Below are 22,774 nucleotides of genomic sequence, written 5' to 3' on the forward strand. Positions count from 1 at the left end.
TGCTAAGGGCTTATTTGGACTCCATGCTATCCAGGCAAAATTTGAGCCGAGGAAGAAGCAGACAGAGGCTCTGCGCAGCATCATCCCCAGACGTGACGTGAAATCCAAGCCGTCTGCGAGTGCGCGCAAATACCTGCGAACTTACAAGTTCAAAATGTTAACACTAAGACAGCTATTGAACGCGATCAGCCTGGGGGATTGGTTTACAACAATCAACGCTTACTTTCATGTGACGATACACCCGGGGCACAGGCAGATTCTTCCGAGGGCACAGATTTTTTTTGATTATTTTTTTTCACTGATTATTATTTATCACATGTGCACACCAGAAACACAAACAAAACAATAGTATTTACAACAGCATCAAAAGTACAGAGGGCACAGATTACAAATACCTGGTGCTGCCGTTCGGCCTGTCACTCGCACACCGCACCTTTACAAAATGTGTTGAGGCGGCGTTATCTCAGCTCCGGGAGAGGCATTGGAATTCACAAAATAGCTGCGTTTCACCGCTGTCTCGCTCAGTTTCAGTGGGGACGCAAACTACGTTTTCAGATGATTTTACAGCTGTTAGGTATGATGACATCTATGATTGTGCCACTCGGGCTCTTAAAGATGCGAGTGATTCAACGCTGGTCCCGATCTCACGGGCTGTGCACGCCCGTCATCTCCAGAGGAGACTGACGATACCCCCGTCTTGCATGTCGGCTCTGCTCCCTTGGAGGGAACCTGGTATACTACAACAGGGCTCCCCGATCCCTGGGTATGTGGTGGTGTCCACAGATGCTTAACATCAACCACCTGGAGCTACAATATGACGGTGGTTTCTTAGATAAATAAACAGGGGGGGACCCGGTCGCTTCCCCTGATAAACTTGTCTCACTCTCTGGCAGACCTTCTCTCCGGGGGGGGCCTCTTGTGAGAGTGTGGAGATTGCACCCAAAGGTGGTCGCTCAAATATAGAATCGTTTCGGCAGGGCAGAAGTGGACCTCTTTGCCTCAGGGACAAATACCCACTGCCTACTGTTCTTTTCCATGATGGACCACAACGCACCCCTGGGAATGGATGTGCTAGCGCATCTATGGCCAAACACACTCCTGTATGCTTTTCCCCCAGTGGAAATGATACTACCAGTTCTGGAGAGAGTGCGCCAGCAGGGCCCAAGCAGGGGGGGGAGGTAATTAATCTGTGCATGTATACATTGTGACGTCCAATTTAATAGTTAAGGGTCTGCCCCCCAAGTGTGGTGGCAACGATCCAAAGTGCTAGGGCATTATCCACTAGAGGCCTTTATGCTTATAAATGGCGGGCGTTCAAGCAGTGGTGTCAGGACCGAAACACGCTTCCATATCAGTGCTCTATTGTGGATGTTTTGACATTCCTTCAGGAGCTGTTGGATAAGGGTCTTTCCTTTTCCACAATTAAGGTTTATTTGGCGGCCACATCTGCCTGTCATGTTGGTTTCGATGGGGTCACGCCAGGCTTCCTTTAAGGAAGTCCGCCGGCTGAGGCCCGTGGTTAAATCCAGCATCCCCTCATGGGATTTTTGGCTCTTTGTGGTCCCCCATTTGAAACCGTTGAGTCTGCTGATATGAAATGTCTTTCATACAAGACTGCACTACTTCTGGCTTTGACCTCTGCGAAGCGGATGGGTGACCTTTATGCTTTATATGTACATCCCTCTTGTACCCAGTTCACTTCAGATGGCTCTAAGATTACATTATAGGGGCATGGCAACGTCTTGGGCTTTATTCAAAGAAGTATCTGTGAGTGATATCTGTGCTGCAGCCAGTTGGTCATCACCGCACACTTTTGTTCGGTTTTACAGTTTGGATGTGACAGCCCCTTCGGTGGCGCAATCTGTCCTTTTTGCTGGGTCTTTGATGCACTAGAATGCTGAAGGTTTGACTCTTGTTTGATAGCTGCTTCATAGGGCGTGAATATAGGTCCCATACTATATGCGTTGTACCATGTGAATCGACTGAAAGGGAACGAAATGTTATAACTATAACGTCTGTTCCCTGAGAGGAACGAGGTTGCCCCGCCGCTCAGCTGGGCTCGGTGAAGAGTGGCTCTCAAACTGAGGGATGACTGTGATGACAGATGTTTATATGTGCGGGCAAGGCCTCACACACGTCATCACAGATCATCTGCCTAAAGGCGTGAAGAGAGTCTTCAGTCAGCCACGCGAGGGCGTGATATCCCATACTATATGTGTTGTATCTTGTTCCTCTCCTTCAGGAAACAGAAGTTATAGTCATAACATTTCGTTTTCTTTATAAAAAAGTTGTATTTACATAAGTAAGTGTAACTAGGCAAAACATTAACACTGAGGTCAAACAAATGTGATGAAAACATTGTCTCCTCAATTTAAAATTTGCAAAGCCAGTTTCTGGAGTATTTCAAATCAAGCATCGTTTACATCCATGTTTACTAGCTTTCAGTCTTCTTCCATACCTTTGATAGCACATTGTTGCATGTTTGTAATGTTATAATGACATGCCAAAACATTAGCAGGAATGTATACTCCATCTCTTGCATTCACACAAGTAATCATGATGACAAGAAATGCCAACCTACTTATAGAAAAAGAAGCTCCATAGTGCTCTACGAGGTCAAAAGCTTGACAGGAAATTATTGAGCCCTCAAAACTAGCTCAATCAGCCCTGTAACACTTGGCCTGCATAACTTATATTGTTTACAAATTTAAGTAACCTTTTAATTAGTTACAACTACAACAAAATGCCCAAATAAAGTATATGATCAAAAATGACATTTTCCTGAACAGTCCAAAAACGTATTGATAATTGAACAGCACAGGAAGGTTGGATGATACTGACCTGAATGGCAACTATGGCTCCTTCATCCTGACTCAGCTTATACAGCTTCTTCTTCATATTACCAAGGATTACGGAGCGAGGAGGAATGCTAACACTTAACGGCTGACTACTTGGGCCCAGAACATCCTCATGCTGCCACTGGATGTGGACACAAAAAAATAATTGTTATACCTGAAAGATCCCACACTGAAAGCATTCATTCTTTGGTTTTTAACTTTTTTACAAGGCTGAGATCAATTATAACCCAACTTTCATGTGTAGCTCACAAATGTGACACGCATTTAGTAAAACAATACATAAGTTACAAATTGACAAATAATTTAAAAAGCTTAGGCTTCACATGGTTATTCTGTACAAAAGCCCATGTCAACAGATATAAAAATTATACTTTTAATAAAGTCAGTACACCAAGTCTACATAAAGCAAGCAATATTTTTAGTGTTGGTAAAGACCTGGGATTTACATCTAAATCATTGAATAAGAAATTAACACATCTTATCAGATCCATCCAGACAGCTGACTGTACCTGAAACATGGCAATGTGCAGCTGGCTCCTCTGCAGGCTGGTCTTGGCAGCCTCCAGGTTTGCGTCCATCCTTCTCAGCAGGTCAACTTTCTTCCACGCTGTGTCGTAGGAGGAAGCCAGCACTGTGGCTCTGTTAAGCAGCAGCTGGGAGACCCGGCCGGATGCCAGGCATTGATCCACTGCCTTTTTACAAAGCTCATCCAGAGACACCTTCAGCGACAAGAGATGGGTTTATGAACTTTACTTTGAAACTTGTTCTAAATTTTCTGGGATTGAGTGAGCTTAGTGGAGAGGATACACATTGAAGGGCAGTGAAAAGAAAAAACCCAGGTAATTGAAAGAAAGCTCAAAGAAAGAGATAAATGGCGCCCTGAGGAACATTTGAGGAACATGTTTCCAGGATCAGATTTCAGTGGAAGGGTTCATTATTTCAGTGATCGACATTCCGAATCCCTGCCGATATGTCCTTATCTCTGACATATAAGTTGAAATAGCATACATCCTTTAGGCAGCATAATGGCAAAATTTTCAATTCAATAGTGCAGGAAATTGTAAGTCAGGAAAAAAATGTATTCTCTTACTCTCTTATAAAACTTATTTCTTTAACTGCCAGGAAAACATTCTCGTAGTTAACACATATACATTTTGCTGACAGCCTTTCAATATGCCAAATGAATTGTCTAACATTAAAAAAACAAACAAAAAAAACAATTGACATAGCATATCTAACCAATCTCAAAATGATCCACTGAATAAGAACCGTTACAAGTGATATAGCAAAATATAGCCTTATCGCTGATTGGCCACCAAAAATTTGACTGGCACAAGAAGATACAAATTAAAACTTACAAATACAAATGATTACACAAAGATGCAACTGTACTACCTTGCCTTCTGCACCAAAGTCTTTTGCCTCTACCTGGGCAACAACATCCAGACTAAGGGCAGACAGGGTGCTGCAGAGAGACAGACCAAGGGCTTGGCTGGGCAGACCCATGAGCATCTGCCGAACAAACTCAGCTGTGAAGGCCTTGATGGGGCGGGTCATCTGTTCCTCACTGGCCACTGTCACACCTGACCCTGTACTGGGACGCCTGTAGAGTGGCTTTCCCAAACCAACTGGTCCATTTATAGGCAACAGGTCCTCAGTTGGTGGACAGGTACCTGAACATCAGAGATGTACCACACAATTGTCAACCTTGTCTGAATGAAAAACTATCCAACACTCTAACACTGACCATAAATACGACCATAATTGTAATTCATAAAAGCACAGATACAGGTTCATCAATTTAACATTATACAATTGTTGTTTATTCCACACAGAAAACAAAAATATTATTTCTGCACTGTAGTATAATTTTATGGTAGTGCAACTTAGAATTGTTTGCCTGAAAGAATTGGAAGTGTCTGGAGTCTGTATCTTATTGTAGAGTTTGGCACACATGCCCAGACTGCAGTTTCATGATGGAGATTATCTGGAATGCTGACAGCTCAGTCCACTGCCAGGGATGTTATCATCCCCAGCAGTTTTACGTTACTTATATTCACATAACACATAAAATGTTTTAAACTCAACTGGCAATGTGGCTCTACCTATGAGGGGGGCCCTCCTGCTTGTGTAGTCACGATCCGCAGGCGGCGACATCTGGGAATATTTGCCTGTATTGTCTGATCTCTCCAAATTATCATGTAGAGCTGCTGCAACTCGATCAACTCGGAGTAAGAGGGCAGGAGAGCAGGGAAATATGTTCTGATTAAGAGAACATACAGTATATCAGGGCTCGGTAGCTGCCAGGTTGTTTGTGTAAAAAAGTCCAGGGTACATAACTTAACCTTTAAAATCATAGAAAGGGTAAAAGTTTTATGTTATTAGGGGCATGGTTGCTTTAAGTGACATATGTGTGCTGCTAGCTGTCTGCTAGATGTAACATCCAGTAAGGAACCTCACAGCCATGTTTACAATTTTTATGTTGTTGGTGAAATTTGGGGATGTTTTCATCCATACATGGGACAAATTATATGGCATGCTGCGCTATTTCCATACAATTGGCCACAGGAAAATGAGGGTGCTTCTATTCGCTAGGTGTTAACTCAGCTAATTACAGTCATTGAACCTCATACAATGATTTATGTGTGGCAGCTTGTGCATAGGAGTCAATATTGGTGTTGGCTTCCCCCGCAGAGTAGACGGGTTAGCTGGTTCCTATTGTTTACTCGTAGCTTGCTCTCTTTACGGAGACGTTGACGAGTGAATAGCGAGTTGTCTACCTTCCACAAGCCCTCTTAGCTTCTTTAGTCTAATATGGCAGTCAGCAACCACTACAAATAGAAACTGTGGAAAACATGATAGTTAACTGGCTAGTTTGCTAGCTAACAAATAAGCTAATGGCCTAGATTGTATAGCTCTGATAATTTGCTGTTTGTCAGTCACTCCCTGCATTCCAGCACCAGCCTCTACTCCAAATGCGGTAACTTTCGGTGCCAGGAAACTAATATGGTGGTGGTAAAAATACCATACTGGTAGCTTAAAATGGCATTTAACAAACTAATGGGTAATTTTGTTATAACTGGTAAAAATAATGTCATTTATACTTATACCGCTATGTTTGAGATTTATTTTTTTGCTGCAGAGCCTGGCACTTCCAAAACACTTCCCCTTACTGCTGCTCAGCACTTTACAAAGTTCAACTAAAAGGGCTAAGGGTTACTTGTGATCAGCCAATCATTGTGGGTAGGTTTTGTTATGTGTTATACGAAAGATGTCATTGTTTAATCCCAATTCCCAAGCTATGTATGCAGCAGATAAGAGCTCTTACCAGACAGGGACTGAGTAAAGGAAGAGCACAGTCTGAAGAATTCCCTGATGGTTTGCAGTCTCTTGAGAAAGAATACCTCTTCCATCAACTGCCGCTGATTCAGGCAGTCAAAGATGTGAAGCTGTGTAGCCCGGGCCTCCCTCAGAACATCTACCTTGCTCCAGCCTGATGGCATCTCCAGAGAACTCAGCTGAGGACAATGAGGAGTATTAAATGAGAAGAGTTGACTTTTAATGTTGTTATCATAAAAGACAAAAAGAGTGCAAACACCCTGCACCAGCAGTATATTTTGCCACAACTGCTCAACCCTCAATCCACTTTGTCAATTGTATTTGAGAGTTTCTTGAAAGTTTTGTTGTATGAATAAAAACAGGTTTCTGATATTTGGCTACCAACAGCTGTGAAATGACAATATGAAGCATCTGTTTCACATGCTGAGGGTATCAAGGGACCTGCAGGCTGCAAGCCTCATGCAGACCAATAGCTGGCTGTTTTCGCACATATTCGGATGTGAGCTAATGCATAAATCATTGGATGCAAGAAATTTATAAAATCAAATAATAAAAAAGCACCAGAAATGTAAATAAAAAAATCAAATAAAAGACTACCACAGGGAACAAGTCTGTAATGTAATTTACAGGGTATTACTACATGTATTGCATCTGAAGCAAAACGTGCGCGCTACCTTCTCTGTGAGCTGCCCAAAGGCAGTCTCTAGTTGGGTGAACATGCCATCAAAGGCCACCAACAACATTTGACCTGCAGACATCTTTGGAGTGTCCTGTCCATCCATGCTGCGAGGCTGGATCAGCTCAGAGTACTGAGCACGCAGCATCCTGAGCACAAAAAGGCAAGTTTTTCATACATCACCATCCTTTAAATTTTAAGAATTTGCAGGTAATCAATGCCAAAAATTGCAACTAGCTAATTCTAAGATATCTTTGATTAAGTTCATGATGACTACAATTCTATGCACAACTACAGAACAACTTACCTGGTTATGTGGAGGCAGTGGGGGTGATCGTCAGGGTCAAGGCCTGTGGTGGCCTGAAGACTGTTGGCCAAACCCTGGAGGCCGAGACCATCAGAGCTCTGCTCCACCAGTTGCTCCAGCTCTGCTAACATGGACTCCAGGGTTGGCTCTCCTTTAATCATACAGCGCAGAGCCTCTGGGAAGATGATCTGACGGAAGTTGGTGTTCAGTTCCTACATTGAACAAGAGAAATGCACATGTTTCAGATATTTAGTGGCTTTCTTCCACAGAAAAGGGTGCGTCTAGTTGGTTGATTTTTTCATTATTTCACAGTGTTTGTGGGATGCACCTACCTGCAAGCAGGTGTACACAGCATTGGCCAGGTATACAGCCTGGATTGTGGCTGAGGGAGCAGGCAGCTCCAGATCATGGACCAGGAGTGGGCAGCGTTGAAGCAGTGTTGCTAAGGCACTGACATTTCCACTCAAACTGCAGAGCTCCTCCAGGAACCATGTCCCATCCCGAGATGTCAGGTCTACCAGCTGCTCTCCAGCACTAGCTGCCGCTCCCTCCATTACTAAGTTCCGCCTGGACAAAAAAAAGAAAAAAAATATGACCTTCCATTCTCCTGTAATGTCAAGCTTTGTCAATGACTTTCTCATTAACATATTTCATGTTTTTGTAGTATTTGAAGATTCCAGAAATACAGCTGTTTTTAGCAAAAAATAATTTTAACCATGTAGCCACTTACAGATATTAATCCACTAACTCAATTTTCATTAGTCTGAGTGTACAAACAGCACAGTAAAAACGTGGAAATGAAAGTGTTAAACCTGCAGAGTGTGCAGAGGGCAGAGGTGATGATGCATGCCATGCTGAGGGAGCCTGGCTCTGCATTCTCCTGAAGGAACACTGTAATACAGTGCTCAATCTCTTGCAGCTGCTCCTCACAGGCTGCTACATTAGTGCTGTCAGCCTTCAGTCGCTCTGTCTGTTGCATCACATGCTCATTGATGTCAGCCAGCTGATGCTGCAAAGTCACCTCGACACCGGACAGGAACTGGCATGAGGCTACAGGAGGCTGAGGAGCAAATAGCAACTCATATCTGCAAAGGGAGAAGGATAAAAAGCTGAACTGCCATAATTAAATGAGTAAGGGACAATGCATAGTGAGCAGGTTGTTATAGCGGAATGGTTCCTTTGTTAAAGCATCAGCTCACTACACATTATCCTGCTTATTACACTCCAAAACACAAAATATTAGTTTTAAAAGTTATTATACCTCTTACTGTAAAAAGTATAGTCAGTTAGACTGTACAGTTCGAAATCTGTAGCCTTTAAAATGAACCAACTTAGCTGTTATAACCTATATTCAAACGAGACAAGGTGAATAGGACAGCATGAATCACTGCGGATTAAAGTTTTCTGTATTGTCACTGGCAGTCTTTTGATCTTTTCTATGATAACTGTCATAACCCATACTGTTTAGTGTTTACTTCATGTTCCATCTTGAATTTTTTCGATTTATCTTAGCCTACAGCTAGTCTTTTTCTTGCTTTTTCTCCCACGTTTTCATCACTTTTACTTTTTTTCCCCCACAGCAAACTTTCCAATGTTAAATTACTACACTTCTTTCTGGGGATTGATATGATAAGAGCTAGTCCTCCAGAGTATGTGATTAGAAAAATCAGACCCCAGAATGCCGTTATTGACTAATCAGGATCGAGTTTAACACGGCTGTGTGTGACAATACTAATGTATTACAAAATTTTAACAAACATGCCATAATCATTCTGTTAAAGTGTTGAAGGCATTCATAGTGTGGTTTATCTGAGTAGCTGTTTCTCGAAACATATGCTTTGTTACAAAGAAACAGCTTCTTCCTTGTTGTAGTTTAAAGTTAGCTTCCAGTTATAACAGTTACAGAAAATTGCATTTCAGCAATTAAAAGAAATGGAGAACTCCAGGTCAAAGAATTCTATCCAACATATCTGGATGAGCCAAAATGTTTTCACCCATATCTACTCTTAAAGACATTTTGAACTTAACCCACACAATGGCTGCATAGAAACAGTGCCTCTTTACTTCTCTGCCCTTTTTGCTTTGCCCTTGTCACTAGAGCACTAGCAAGGAAAGTTTTCAGTGGAGAGCTTTAAAGCCCTGGCAGTCAGAAACTTAAAGTTAAGTGCAGGAAATACAAAATAAGAAAGACATGTTAACATAGAACTAAGTTGTAATAGTACTATCACAATCTTAAAATTTTGGCTGGTAAGCTAGGTGACAGGCAAAGGTATGGCTGAAACATTCTAATCCCTTGCATTGCAGACCTACAGACATGGTATGCCACCTATCTGGCAGGGAAGGAACCAGGGCGGTTGGTGGAGGTGCAGAAGTGTCAACTAGATTTAGTTGGGCTCAGCTCTAGGCATAGCTGTGGCTTTTGAACCAAATTCCTACAAAGGGGCTGCACTCTCTTTTTGCAATTACCCTGGGTAAGAGACACCAGGCAGATGTGGGGATACTCACGAGATCTCACTAGGGAGTGAGGGTCACCTTGTAGTCACCTCTATGTGACTAATAGTGTCACTAGCCCTTTTTACATTGCTGTTCTGCCATAATGGCGTAACGAAGCTTCACCGTTATACCAGCCGTATAACGGTGAAGCTTCGTTACGATACGATATGCTGCCTTTGCCATTTTACATTGAACCAAGCCATGCAGTGATGGACGGCTCTGACTGTGTGGGTCAGTGTTGTAGTCGAGTCGCCAAACCTCGAGTCCGAGTCGAGTCTCGAGTCCCCAATGTTCAAGTCCAAGTTGAGTCCAAGTCACCAAAGAGTACGAGTCAAGCCTGTGTCGAGTCCCCATTACCTATAACCGAGTCCAAGTCCAAGTCCTCAAGGTTTAATTATGTATTAAATTATATGGGGTGGGGGCGACTGCAAATATTTTCATCTACCAAAGGGGGGCCCTGCAGAAAAAGTTTGGGAACCGCTGGAGTAGAAGAAGTTGTCTTAAGTGTAAAGGTTCCCAAGGATGCAAAATGTACCAGTTCGATGGCTTCAGTTGGAGTTTAGAAGGCTGTGTGTTTGAATATAATAATAGCTTGCTTCAGTTTCTTACTGTCTATAGATGTGCTGGCAGTGCTCAACTGTCATGTCTCTCAGTAGTTCCTCCAGCCAGGCCTTCCACTGGTGGGTGCGATGGAGCAGCAGGGTAGCCCGTGGGTACAGCAAAGCCACTGTAGCATAGCTGTGCAACTGCTCCAGGCAACCTCGCAGGGCCCCACGGCGCTGCTGCAGCAAAGAGCTCACCTCTGCCTCCAGGCTCTCACACTGGCTTATCAGGTGGGCCTGGCCAGCATTCTGCAGGAAAGCTGTAGCTGGCACATAGCTTGGAGGGCCTGGAAATAAAGGACAATCAAGATAAAAGATGTAACACACATTAAATTGCATGAATTAGCTAATCTCAATCAGCTGGTTGTTCCAGAATGCAATTAAAGGCTGCTATGGTGATGTTACTGTTGTGTGACTCTGGGCTCACAGTTCTTTGCAAAGAAGTTTATCTGAGACACACCTCCCAAATTGCTTGCTTCTAATGGCAAACTGCTATTGGCTGAATTAATATTGCAGTAACTAAAAGAACGGTGGTTTTATCATTAATAAATCCTTGAAAGTTTAAAACCATTTTCTTGTCTCTGTCCCTGTCACCCATGTTTTATGGTGATGCCTTGTTTAGTTTACAGGCAGCCTAGTCAGGTGACCTGTGTCAGCCAGGTAGACACAGGTGTGCAGGGGGTGTGGCTGGGGAGAACAAAGAAAGAGTGAGAACTTTTTGTGTAAAGGATGTTTCAGGACAAAAAGCCAGGGGAGCTCTGGTGATAAGGGGCTGTCTAAAATAAGAAACAAAGACATCTGAATGATATCAGGACCACTTACAAGCTTTTAGAACAGCAGCTTAAGTAGGTCTATTGGTGCGTTATGGAAAAGACAGGGGCAGTGGGGATTTGTTTTAGAGGCAAATGGGTCCACTTTTAACTTGCTGACACAATTCCATATCAGAGCCATCACCTTAGGAAACCTCCACTCTCTCAAAGAGGTCAGTCCCTTGAAAAAAGGTCAAATGAACACTCCCCCGCAGCAAGCAAGCCAGACTAACTACACGTCATGATGCTACTTTTTTGTTGCTTGATGCAAAGTGTGGTTTATAGTAGGAGAAAAGTCCCAAATAATAGAAGTAGAATTGTTCATTATGTATTTTTGTCGACTAAAGATTGAACAGACACTGCGTTTATCTGGTATAATTTCCGACCCTTTTTCATATCACTATATATAGTATTTCGCAGAAAGGAAAGACTTGCAATGTTTTTCCAATATCATGAAGCCCTGATACACACCATTGACAGAGATAAATCGTTATTGTTGCTGCTAATGCTAATAGTAGACCTGTTGACTTCAACTGTTACAATTACAATTACCTCAGCCTTTATCATTACTCTGCTTCTCTCGCTAATTTATTTATTTATTTATTTTGCTAATCTTCACCCTAGTCTACCACTATTATTGGCATTGTAACCATAAGTATGTGTCTGTTGTTGTTCATGTAACAAGGACATATGTTGTTGTTGTAACAAGAACATATGTTGTTGTTTCTCTCTCTGCCTGTCTCTATCCTGCATCTCCTTCTATCCCATTTTCGGCCCATCCAGTCGAGGCAGATGGCTGTTCAACATGAGTCTGGTTCTGCTCGAGGTTTCTGCCTGTTAAAAGGAAGTTTTTCCTTGCCAATGTGCCGAATTGCTAAGTGCTACTCATTGTGGATTCAAGTTGGGCCTCTCTAACCCTAACCCTCTCTAAATAACTTAACAAAGAGTCAGTCTAGACCTCCTCTTTCTGTAAAGTGTCTCGAGATAACCCTGGTTATGATTTGGCGCTATAAAAATAAAATTTGATTGATTGATTGATATTTGAATTACCTGCAACACTGTAAGGGAAGCGTTGCCGTTCTCTAGTGTGCCGGAATGAAGCAACATTCCCTCTCTTCTAAATTTTACAGAATAATGATTGCAAAAATCAACTACTTGAAATAATGGGGCGCTGGTAGTTTACAAATACTTGCTGTGGTTCCCCTGAGAGATGTGTAATGCACCATATCTGGGGGCTAGAACCCAAGGCAACACAAGAGCATTTGTGTGTACCGGAGGGTTGTACTTGGGAGACTGTGGGCACATCCGGAGTCTCCTTAGTGATATTTCCACGCTCCTCAACTGAACTGGAAGTAGTTTTGGACTGGGGTTATGTTAACCGGTTAACTCAATATTTTCAGTCTTTGACGAATTTTCTTTAGCAATGACGGAAAAATGTGAAGGCTGTCCATCAATTTTGACAGATTAGAACCCTGAGGACGAGCCACCATATCATTGAAGCCCCTGTCCAGTTGGTGGCGAATGTGCATAATTTATTAGCTATTTACCCGATCTAAGCCGAACAGTCTGAGGCGTATAGTGTTAAGTAGTTTAGGGTGTGATCAACCCACTTTTGCTAATGAAGTGGTGCATAATCTGGGCTCAAAGTGAGACGCAATGCGCAAGGAGGTTGGCTTCAGTCCCTTGGTTATTCATAGGTGTGTTTTGGGCATAACATGAATTTGAAACTTTTTTTAAGAAACTGTTTTAAAACCTCTGTGTATATTGTTCTGCACCTAAATATTAAATCAAATTCCTTGTATGTGAAAACCTACTTGGCAATAAACCTGATTCTGATGTCAACTCTCATTCCCTTAAAGAGCCAGGTGCACCTGCAGGCAGGTGGATTTAAGTAGGTTTACAAAATAATGAATTTGCAATCAGATGATGAGTAATCATAAATACAAAAAATGAATAGCCTAAATAAAATCAACAGGTCAGCTACTCCTGCTGCTGCTGTGAAGCCATCAGAAGAGACTCTACTGTTGTTCCCGCCCCCCCCTTTTATGGTCTCTCCTCCAAATCAGGTGGATCATCAACACCTGAAAGGGATAACAGGGTGAGTACAAACATTAAAACCAACAGCCAGCAGGGGGAGTGCATGTAACATATGGTTCTAAGCAGCGCAGGTGTTGGTGAATAGTATCCTGTTACGTATTTAACAGTCATTTCAAATAATTGCAAAGGCCAAAAAGAGTTGCCAGTGCACTGTTGGGTGCATCAGTGACCCACGCTTGTCCAGTAACATGGCTTGATATGTCTAAAGCATGGTAACAGAGCTTGGCACATGGACAGCGACTTCCTGCGTTCAACACATTTGGCAGATTTTTTTTTTTATTGTGTTACAAATGGCAAAACTACAGCAAGATAAAAATTCAAGGACAAAATGGATGGATAGATAGACTTTATATATATCAAAGGATGAAAACCTATGGAGCTTGGCTGTGAACTCTGCTTGATGGCTCAATGAGCCAAATGTAAAGCCCATGAGATCTGTAAGAGCATGTGAGAAACTAGGAAAAGCCATTTACACGGATACAGCCACACTTGAGGTGGCACCTGTTAACTCTTACAGGGCCCGTTTTCAACCTCAGTCCTATCATGCCATTATGGTAGTGATGCAATTTTGTCCTGTGTCTTTGGAGGATACTATTCGCTTCTGCCATGGGCCCTGGAAAACCTCATCATCTGGCGGAGGCCAGGGAGCTTGCTAAACTACACTTCCTCAATCTAAGACGCCATCCCCGTGACGTCATGTCTCGATCAAAATCGTCAGGTTTGAAGTGTAGGCTGCAGACCCGAATACTTCTTAGACGATCCACCGGTCTCTCTCACTCGGCCGCTCCTTTCAGAGGGAGGGGTGCAATGCATGCTGGGTGTTGTAGAAATGTAGAATGGGCAAAACCACGAGCTGTTTGTACAACTTTCTCCACAGCTATGGTGCCAATTTCAAATATTATTGCTTCTATTGATTACAGAGAACACCAGCTTGACTGACAGCGGCTTTTTCCAGGAGAGAATTGCTCCTTTAATTCATTTATGGTAAATGGTAAATGGACTGTACTTATATAGCGCTAGTCTTTGCGACCACTCAAAGCTGCTTTTACACTACATATCACATTCACACATACATTCATACACTAATGGCAGAGGCTGCTACGTAAAGTGCTCAACTGTCAATCGGTTATCACATTCATACCCTTTGGCTATGCCACCGGGAGCAATTTGGGGTTCAGTGTCTTGCCCAAAGAGACTTCGACATGTAGCCTGAGGGAGCTGGGGATGGAACCTCCATCCTTCCGATTGAAAGAGGACCGGCTCTACCACTTAGCCACAGCCGCCCCAAATAAGTGTGGCTGGAAAGGGTCTGTCCTCTCATCCCGAAGACTTTCCTTTCAATATTATAAAGAATCTTTGCACATTCTTTTATAATTTAGGCAACACTGATGGTGAAAAATTATAGCACATGAATTGTTTTGCTTAATTTCAAGTGGGACTAACCAAGATCTATAGAGCTGCTAATGTCCTGTAGCAGACTAGCCAGCTGGGTGGCCTCCAGGTTGGAGAAGGCCGCCTGATACTGGGAGATCCATTGGTCAAGGTCAGTCAGCTTGCTCTCAACTGCCTCCTGCACAGTCAGTTGCCGGGACTGAAGCTGGGTGTGTTCAGAGTACCTGTGAAAAAAAGGCACAAATAATGCGTTTTCATGTAGCTATACAGCTTAAACGAGCCATATGTCTGGCTCCTTGCTGTATAGAGAGAAAATATGGAACTCAAAAAATGGGGATCACCATCTCAAAACATTTTCAAGATGTTTCCAACAAAATAATTGGTGACAGGCATTTTAAATAAAAATTGTAAAAATGCATCTTTTAGCTTAACATATTTGCAAATTCTACAATGGAATTCAAGCAAAGTGTCTGTTTACAGATTGCAATGCTTGGGACAAATTATCCCATTGCACATAGATTCATAAAGACAACTCTTGATTTCATAACAAGCTCTTTCTCTGTGACACTAGCATTAACTTAGTTAAGTCATTTACATGTGCACTGTACTGTTTACACTAACTCTTCTCATACCTTTTGAATTGCACTACCTCCACCATATGTAGCTTCTTCAAATATTTGCCTTAATTTTTTTTACAGGTTTAACAAAAAAGCCGGTGGGGTGGGGGTGGGGGGTGGGGGGTAGCAGGCAGTGTTACATGTGACAGATTTGCCATGTCATGTATCTTGTAAGCTATTGGATGCCTGAATTCCCCTCAGAATCATTACTTTTTAAGTTTATTTAGCACTTCATGATGACTATTATTGAAGTTAATAAATTGAGGAGGTATTTTTAACAATTTGTCTTCATTAACCAGTTTGTGTTGTGCCGTCTCAGACCTTTGCTCCAGAGTGAGGATGAGATGGTCAGGATGGTTCTCTGCCCCCTCCAGAAAGCACATCTCTTCCTGTAGCTTAGCTTGTAGTTTCTCCCCCTGGCAGAGCAGCTCCTGCAGGACCAAGTACTCCTCCACAGCCTCTTCCACTTGTGGCAGCACTGCCAGCATATCATCACGATTCTTAAACCAGTTCACCTGCACAGTCCACAAAATAGATTCAAAATCCTCCCATGCGTTTCTATTCCAATATACACTACCAGTCAAAAGTTTGGACCCATTTTCTCATACAAGTGAATGGGAAAGTGTGTCCAAACTTTTGACTGGTAGTGTATACGTGCAGTAAAATATTGGGTTCCCTGTTGTTCAAGTAGGTGAAAGTTTCATTCCAAGGCTTTAATCATAACATTGCTCTAATCTGGACTCAACTAATGCTCCTGAAAAAAGTGAGCATTCATTGTGAACTCCTGAATGTTATTCCAGACAGACTGATTCAATCTCTTAACCAGGGCTTGACATGAACTTTTTTGCTCACCAGCCACCGTGGCTAGTGGTTTTCCAAATTTACTAGCCACTCAACATTTTCACTAGCCACAATTTTATTTTCTTCACCTTGTCACAGCCATACGTCCTACAGTCAGCACAGCTACATTATTTTCTTTGCTTGATCATATCCCAGCCAGTCTCGACCTGGCCTTTTGGTCTTTTCTTTTTCTTTGTCTCCTCTTCATTTTCTGTTTCATCAAGTTTCTTTTCTGTGTTGTCTTCTCTCTGGGCTTTGTTACACTGTAATGTGTGGCCACATTATGATTCTTCACAGGGGCTTCTTGTGTGGTCACTGGCGAGCAAACGCAAGGCGGTATTGTGTGCAGGTAGTGCTTATGTCGCGCTCTGTATGCAAATGAACATGGACCCTCATTAACCTTAATAAAACATCATAAAATACAAAAAACTGTGGTGCAGACTCGCAGCACAGAGAGGGGGAGAGCTGCTGCGTAGGCGCTCAGAACTGAAGTGATGACGTGTCTACAGCTCTGTGTTTATCAGCGAAATACATGATCTACACAGCATATGGACATATGACAGCATATGGAGAGTTTATACTTTATAGTAGGCTACCTGTGCGTGGAAATAAGGACAGATCGTGACGTTATTGAGCCAGGTAGAAAGACAGATCTGTGTCATATCAGCTCCTCTCCTAACGTCTGTCTCCTCCCCGGCATGATAACTGATAAACTACGCATGGATCACCTCCGGTTCATTTCATTCACAGCTTGTGGATGTAGTTTATGCTTAAGCTTAATTACAGAAATACAGGGACAAATCGCGACTCTATTGAGTCAGGGGCAGAAATTCTAATAAACTGCTCATAGACCACACTCTGGATCATCTCTCTCTAAACTTCACTGCCCCTCCCTCGCGTCAGTTCGGGATCGTCCCGTATTAAAACATTTAAAGCAGTCTCCTTACTGACGGAAAAAACAATTGAGTGTGACTTACCCGCCACTGCCCAATTCTACGCGCATTTGGCGGGTGTTAATGTCAAGCCCTGCTCTTAACCCTTTTTAAACAATTAGAAAAAAAAACTAAAATATTTCTCAGAAACTTTAGTGAAATTAGCAGGACTTAAACACAGATCTACATCACAATGTCACCAGGGGACCATGGCCCCATACAATCACTAGTTACATGCAGTGAACAAATCAATGAGTGGATGTGACGTAATTTTCTTCAGTTAAACAAGGACAAAACCGAGGCACTTGTTGAGCCAAGGAGAAGCAATTAAAAGTAAGCACGCAGCTTCAGTCATTGGTGTTGAAAACCACAGACCAAGCCAATCTTTGTGTGGTCATGGACTGAATTTTCAAAGCCACATTAAAACAATTACAAAGTCAGCCTATTGTCACCTCAAGAATATATCAATATCATATCTGTTTATAATCTTCAATTTGCTTTTGAATGTCTTGTTTTATAGTGTGTTTCTTTGCTTTAATTGTCTTGTGTAAAGCACTTTGAATTGTCTTGGTGCTGAAATGCGCTATATAAATAAACTCGCCTTGCCTAAACAAAGTTAGATGCTCCAGAACCTCCTGTCATGACCTTACCTTAATCTCAGCCACCCTGGAGGAGAAGAGAGAGCGAGTGATATCTCTCTCCATCTCCCTCTTGCTCTGCTTACTATCAGCTTGTTGGCCACCTCCTCCATACACTGCACCAGCAAAGCCCACCTCTCCCCCAGCAGTCCAGTCTACCAGGGGATCATAGACGAAGGCCTCCAGCAAGGTCAGTAGGGTCTCTCTGCCCCGTCGCATCATTTGAACCACCTGAAATGACACATCTGACTTCAGCGCCTATTCAGTAGAACAGCAACTACCTGCAAGATACAGCAAATATATTTATTTGATCAAGATTAGGTGCTGCACCAATGGCCTAAGGGTAACGATATAACCAGGTAGGTATACAAATGGTTTGAGTGTGAATATAATGGGGGCAAAGTGATTGCTATATAAAATGTACCTGTTCACAGGACAGCCTGAAGATGCCCTCCACCCCAGTAACTCCCAGAGCAGTCTCAATGTTGTGGGTCATCCTAAATGGGACCTTCTCTGGCACTCGCAGGCTTTTTCCTAGGGGGAAGGAGAAAAACATACCTATTATATTTACTATTTAACCAAACAAAAACAAAAAAAAGATAAAAATCATTGATTTGTCATGCCTACCATTTCTCCCCCCCCCCCTCTCTTATGGGCAACAGTAGGATCAAGAGATCTTTTATGACATGATTTACAAATCATTTTACTCAGCACATAATTAATAGAAACAATTAAGATATCAGCTTATAAGACAAGGCAAAGTCTAAGTTTTACATTAAATGTCTTTATTATGATTCTGACGCAACACACGGTCAATACAACCAGCTTACCTTTTTCAAAGCATACATTGTAGTCAATGTGCACAACCTCTCCAGTGGTCATGTCAATCAACACATTGTCTAGGTGACGGTCACCAAGACCGATGATATATCCCACCATGGACATGACGGCAGTGGATCTTGCATAGGACTTTAGCAATAAAGAAAGGGAATATAAACTGACATTTAGTTAAAAGTAGAAGCTTCTGAAGTCTTTGACTTTGATCAATGACTACATTTATTTATATCTTATTCCACTGTTGACACCAAATGAAAAATAAAAATGGAAAGATATTGTCATCTTTAAAAACCAAAGTTAAGGAAAATGTTTTAATGACATTACTCATCTTTTCCTTTTCAAAATGACAACCATAGTTACCTGAGTTACCCTCCACCACTCACTGGATGTGGTGCAGGAACACCAAAGCTCCTTGGCCAGCAGGTTGGAAGGCGTAGCCTCCATCAACTCTTTCAGCACCTCCTTCATGACGCTAAGAGGCCAGTCTCGTCGTGTCACATCTAGACTGAGCCCCACTGCCTTTAGAGCTGGCCCGATGTGACTGTAATAGAGCTCACTTGGGCGGGGTACAGGAGGCACTGGCTGCTGTTGGAATGAGTCTTGGGCCTGGTCAGGAGAAAAAAAGGCACGTCAATTTCACAAAAACAAAACACAATAAAATGGTCCAAAATGTTTGGTTGCAACAGTAAAAGTGGCTGTAAAAAGTCCTGGTAGAGTACTGATGACACAAATTACCGTTATATTTATCTAGTATACATCTACATACAACACTACCTTCTGAGCCTGCAGCACAGCCTCCCTCTGCTGCCAGCGCTTGTACAGGCCAAAGAGCGGCGTAGCTCCGTCCACCCACTGGATGAGTCCTGATCGAGTTCCAAGGGGGGTGACAGAGTAGTGTCGAGCATGGAAGCGCGGCTGCTCCTGCCGGTTGATCTTGGTGAACATAGTGTTGACAATCGACAAAAACTGCATGATGCGCTCATCCAAATGCAAATCCTCCAAACCTGAAAAAGAAAGACAAAATGCAATCAGTACTTTTTACTGTAGAAAAACAGTTTAACAGATGAGCTGCAATTTGCTGTTTGTACATTTCACAATAACTAAATTTAGATTCCACTGCAAAACAATGTAAACTCTGCATGCTCTGTATGATTGTGTGTGTGTGTGTGTGTTTGAGTGGGATAAAGATTGTGTTCTTCTGATGATAGAGACATCTCAGTAGGCTACTTGAAAAATATAAGCAATTAATTGATAACACAAAATTAATTTTGTGCATAGATGGTGGAGACATCCTCATAATACACCTTAAACCATCAGAACACACAAAAATTGTAGGCTACCTAAACTCAACTAAAACCACGACATTTTCCCAAAAGGCCAGGTTCCATTTTTAACTTGAACAATGAATTCAAAACATTATTCAATTTCAATATAACTTCAGGAATTCTTTCAAGTAAAATTATTTTTCACTCATGTATCGTTTGATATTCAAGGTCTTATTTTTTCCACATGCAGATTTTTTGTTTTCAGATTCAAACACTTTTAATGGTTTCAAATCTTTTTTTTTTTCTCCCACAGTTTGGACTTTTAGCCCAAATCTGGTGTGTGGGACGTGGCCTCAGATGAGAGGGTTGTGGAATGTTGCAAAGTAAGTAGCATTCTATTGCTATAAGGTAACAAATTTCCATATAGCAAGCTGCTCAATACTGCACTAAGCACAGGTAACAGTATAAGAGCAATAAACTATGTCAGTTTGTGAAATTCAGCAGCCAAACTTTAAGATTTGGCGTTTTTCTCTTCCACACACGTCTGTGAATGCAGCATATATCAGCTAGAGATGGTGGAAAAATCCCCGGCTGCCAGTGTTTAGGTAAGAAATATCAGATAATTTTAAGTAAGTCTCTGGTGAATGCAATGCACTTCTGTACTCCTATCTAACAAAGAAATGAATGAGATATTTTCGAGTAATTATTAGATCATATCTTCTTGTCAGCTGAATGTATCCTCACTGCTCTGTTATAAACTTTGAACTGGTCATAGGCCACATCTGTGGGTAGCCTACCTGCAGTGTGCAGTTTGTTCTCTGATGAAGTGTTTTCGGTTTTACACAATGTTGTTTTATACTCGTACACTATTATTTCTCCAAGGGCAACTATATGATCAATCAATCAATCAAAATGTTATTTATATAGCGCCAAATCATAACCAACATTATGTCAAGACAGTTTAAAAAAACAAAATAGGTGTGAGTGTACAGTTTTTTTTATATTATTTAGAAAGAGACCCAACATGAATACACCATGAGCAGTATTTAGCATTTGGCAACAGGGAAAAGGAAAAGCTTCCTTTTAACAGGCAGACACCTTGAGCAGAACCAGGCTCATGTTGAACAGCCATCTGCCTCGACCGGATGGGTCAACATTATCTGATGTTAAAGTCTCATTCAGAGAAAACATTACACTGACCAATAAAAATAATTCATTAAATCATGAGAAGCTACAATAATAAACAAATTATAATACTGATAAAATAAAAAAATAGCCAATTGGTGTAATGGTGCTGTGGGTCACTACAGGATATAGGACATCATCGAATGCCTGAAGGCGGCCAAGATGCTTGCAAGAAGATCCATATGAATTTGAGGACGGTCAGTGTAGCACATTGGGATTATAGGTTACAGGCTCTCAAGTTTTACCATGATGTTACACGTACCATTAGGAGCTTTTAACTAGTTATGAAACAGACAAATAAATGCTATGCATCTGAAACCATCAGCTAGAAGATTGACTATTTCTATACAGTTATTTTAATGCCCGTAATAGCTGCCAACAGGTTGGTGTCTGCTGAAACAGCTGTGTGTGGGTTGCTGTGGCTCAAAATGCTTTCAGCACATGTGTAAAAAGATGAATATGTTGGTCAGAAGACTAGAAAAGCACTATGTACACTGATCAGCCATAACATTATTACCACCCGCCTAATATTGTGTAGGTCCCTCTTTTGCTGCCAAAATAGCCCTGAGTCGTCGAGGCATGGACTCTGCTAGACCTCTGAAGGTCTGCTGAGGTAACTGGCACCAAGACATTAGCATCAGATCCTTTAAGTCCTGTAAGTTGCGAGGTGGGGCCTCCATAAATCAGACTTGTTTGTCCAGCACATCCCACAGATGCTCGATTGAGATCTGAGGAATTTGGAGGCCAACACCTTGAACTCGTTGTCGTGTTCCTCAAACTATTCCTGAACCATTTTTGCAGTGTGGCAAGGTGCATCATCCTGCTTAAAGACACCACTGCCATTAGGGAATACTGTTTCCATGAAGGGTTATACTTGGTCTGCAACAATGTTTAGATATGTGGTACATGTCAGTACCACATACCAACAACATCCACATGAATGGCAGGACCCAAGGTTTCCCAGCAGAACATTGCCCAACGCATCACACTGCCTCTGCTGGCCTGCCTTCTTCCCATAGTGCATCCTGGTGCCATGTCATCCCCAGGTGTGACACACATGCACCTGGCCATCCTTCATGTAAAAGAACACGCGATTCATCAGACCAGGCCTCGCGTTCTGATGCTCAGGGGCCCATTGTAGACGCTTTCGTCGGTGGACAGGGGTCAGCATGGTCACCCTGACCGGTCTGCTACTAAGCAGCCTCATACACAACGAACTGCAATGCACTGTGTGTTTGGACATGTTTCTATCAGAACCAGCATTAACTTTGTCAGCAATTTGAGCTACAGTAGCTCTTCTTTTGGACTGGACCACACAGGCCAGCCTTCACTCCCCACGCGCATTACGACAGACCGGGAACCCCAACAACAGCTGCAGTTTAGGAGATGCTCCGATCCGGTCGTCTAACCATCACAATTTGGCCCTTGTCAAAGTCGCTCACATCCTTACACTTGCCCATTTTTGCTGCTTAACATATCCCAACCACTGCCAGGTGCCAATGTAGCGAAATAACCAATCTTATTCACTTTACCTGTCAGTGGTCATAATGTTTTGGCTGATCGGTGTAAGTACTGACCATTTACCACTTACAGCATAATGCATTAAGTGCCTTTGTTTCCATTTTGCAAAGAAAAGTTACAGTTAGTAGTATGTTTGACAGTTAGAAGACAGCAGGGGGATTTTTTGGTTAGAGAATACTGCTAATGCATGTACAGGACAGATAAATAAAACAAAGAGATAAATTGATGGCTTTGCTTCATGGGCAGTCCAAATCCCCACAAAATTTAAGTTCCTCAAAGTTGCTTTCACTTGGATATGTATGTAAAACATTGAGTGCACACATTTTAGAAGAGCTAACAGAGAGGTGACCGAAAAGCATCTTTCAG

At 42.2% G+C, this 22,774-nt stretch overlaps 1 protein-coding gene across 1 annotated transcript in view; it reads right to left on the minus strand.

The window, feature by feature from the left end:
* Positions 1–22,774, minus strand: part of smg1 (SMG1 nonsense mediated mRNA decay associated PI3K related kinase) — a 112,064-nt gene that overhangs the window by 18,532 nt on the left and 70,758 nt on the right. Inside the window, exons 41-56 of the mRNA XM_069674033.1 lie at positions 19,212–19,441; positions 18,798–19,043; positions 18,431–18,569; positions 18,025–18,134; positions 17,613–17,831; positions 15,512–15,705; positions 14,625–14,797; positions 10,283–10,562; positions 7,993–8,265; positions 7,513–7,747; positions 7,181–7,392; positions 6,872–7,022; positions 6,187–6,376; positions 4,254–4,531; positions 3,368–3,577; positions 2,842–2,979 (exon numbers count right to left, since the gene is read on the minus strand). Coding sequence (XP_069530134.1) covers positions 2,842–2,979; positions 3,368–3,577; positions 4,254–4,531; positions 6,187–6,376; positions 6,872–7,022; positions 7,181–7,392; positions 7,513–7,747; positions 7,993–8,265; positions 10,283–10,562; positions 14,625–14,797; positions 15,512–15,705; positions 17,613–17,831; positions 18,025–18,134; positions 18,431–18,569; positions 18,798–19,043; positions 19,212–19,441 — 3,278 coding nt within the window. The remainder of the gene's footprint in view (positions 1–2,841; positions 2,980–3,367; positions 3,578–4,253; positions 4,532–6,186; positions 6,377–6,871; positions 7,023–7,180; positions 7,393–7,512; positions 7,748–7,992; positions 8,266–10,282; positions 10,563–14,624; positions 14,798–15,511; positions 15,706–17,612; positions 17,832–18,024; positions 18,135–18,430; positions 18,570–18,797; positions 19,044–19,211; positions 19,442–22,774) is intronic.

The sequence above is a fragment of the Semicossyphus pulcher genome, unplaced genomic scaffold (genome assembly GCF_022749685.1).
Source record: "Semicossyphus pulcher isolate SPU_LCO1_2020_fin unplaced genomic scaffold, fSemPul1.0.p SCAF_23, whole genome shotgun sequence".
Taxonomy (NCBI): Eukaryota; Metazoa; Chordata; class Actinopteri; order Labriformes; family Labridae; genus Semicossyphus; species Semicossyphus pulcher.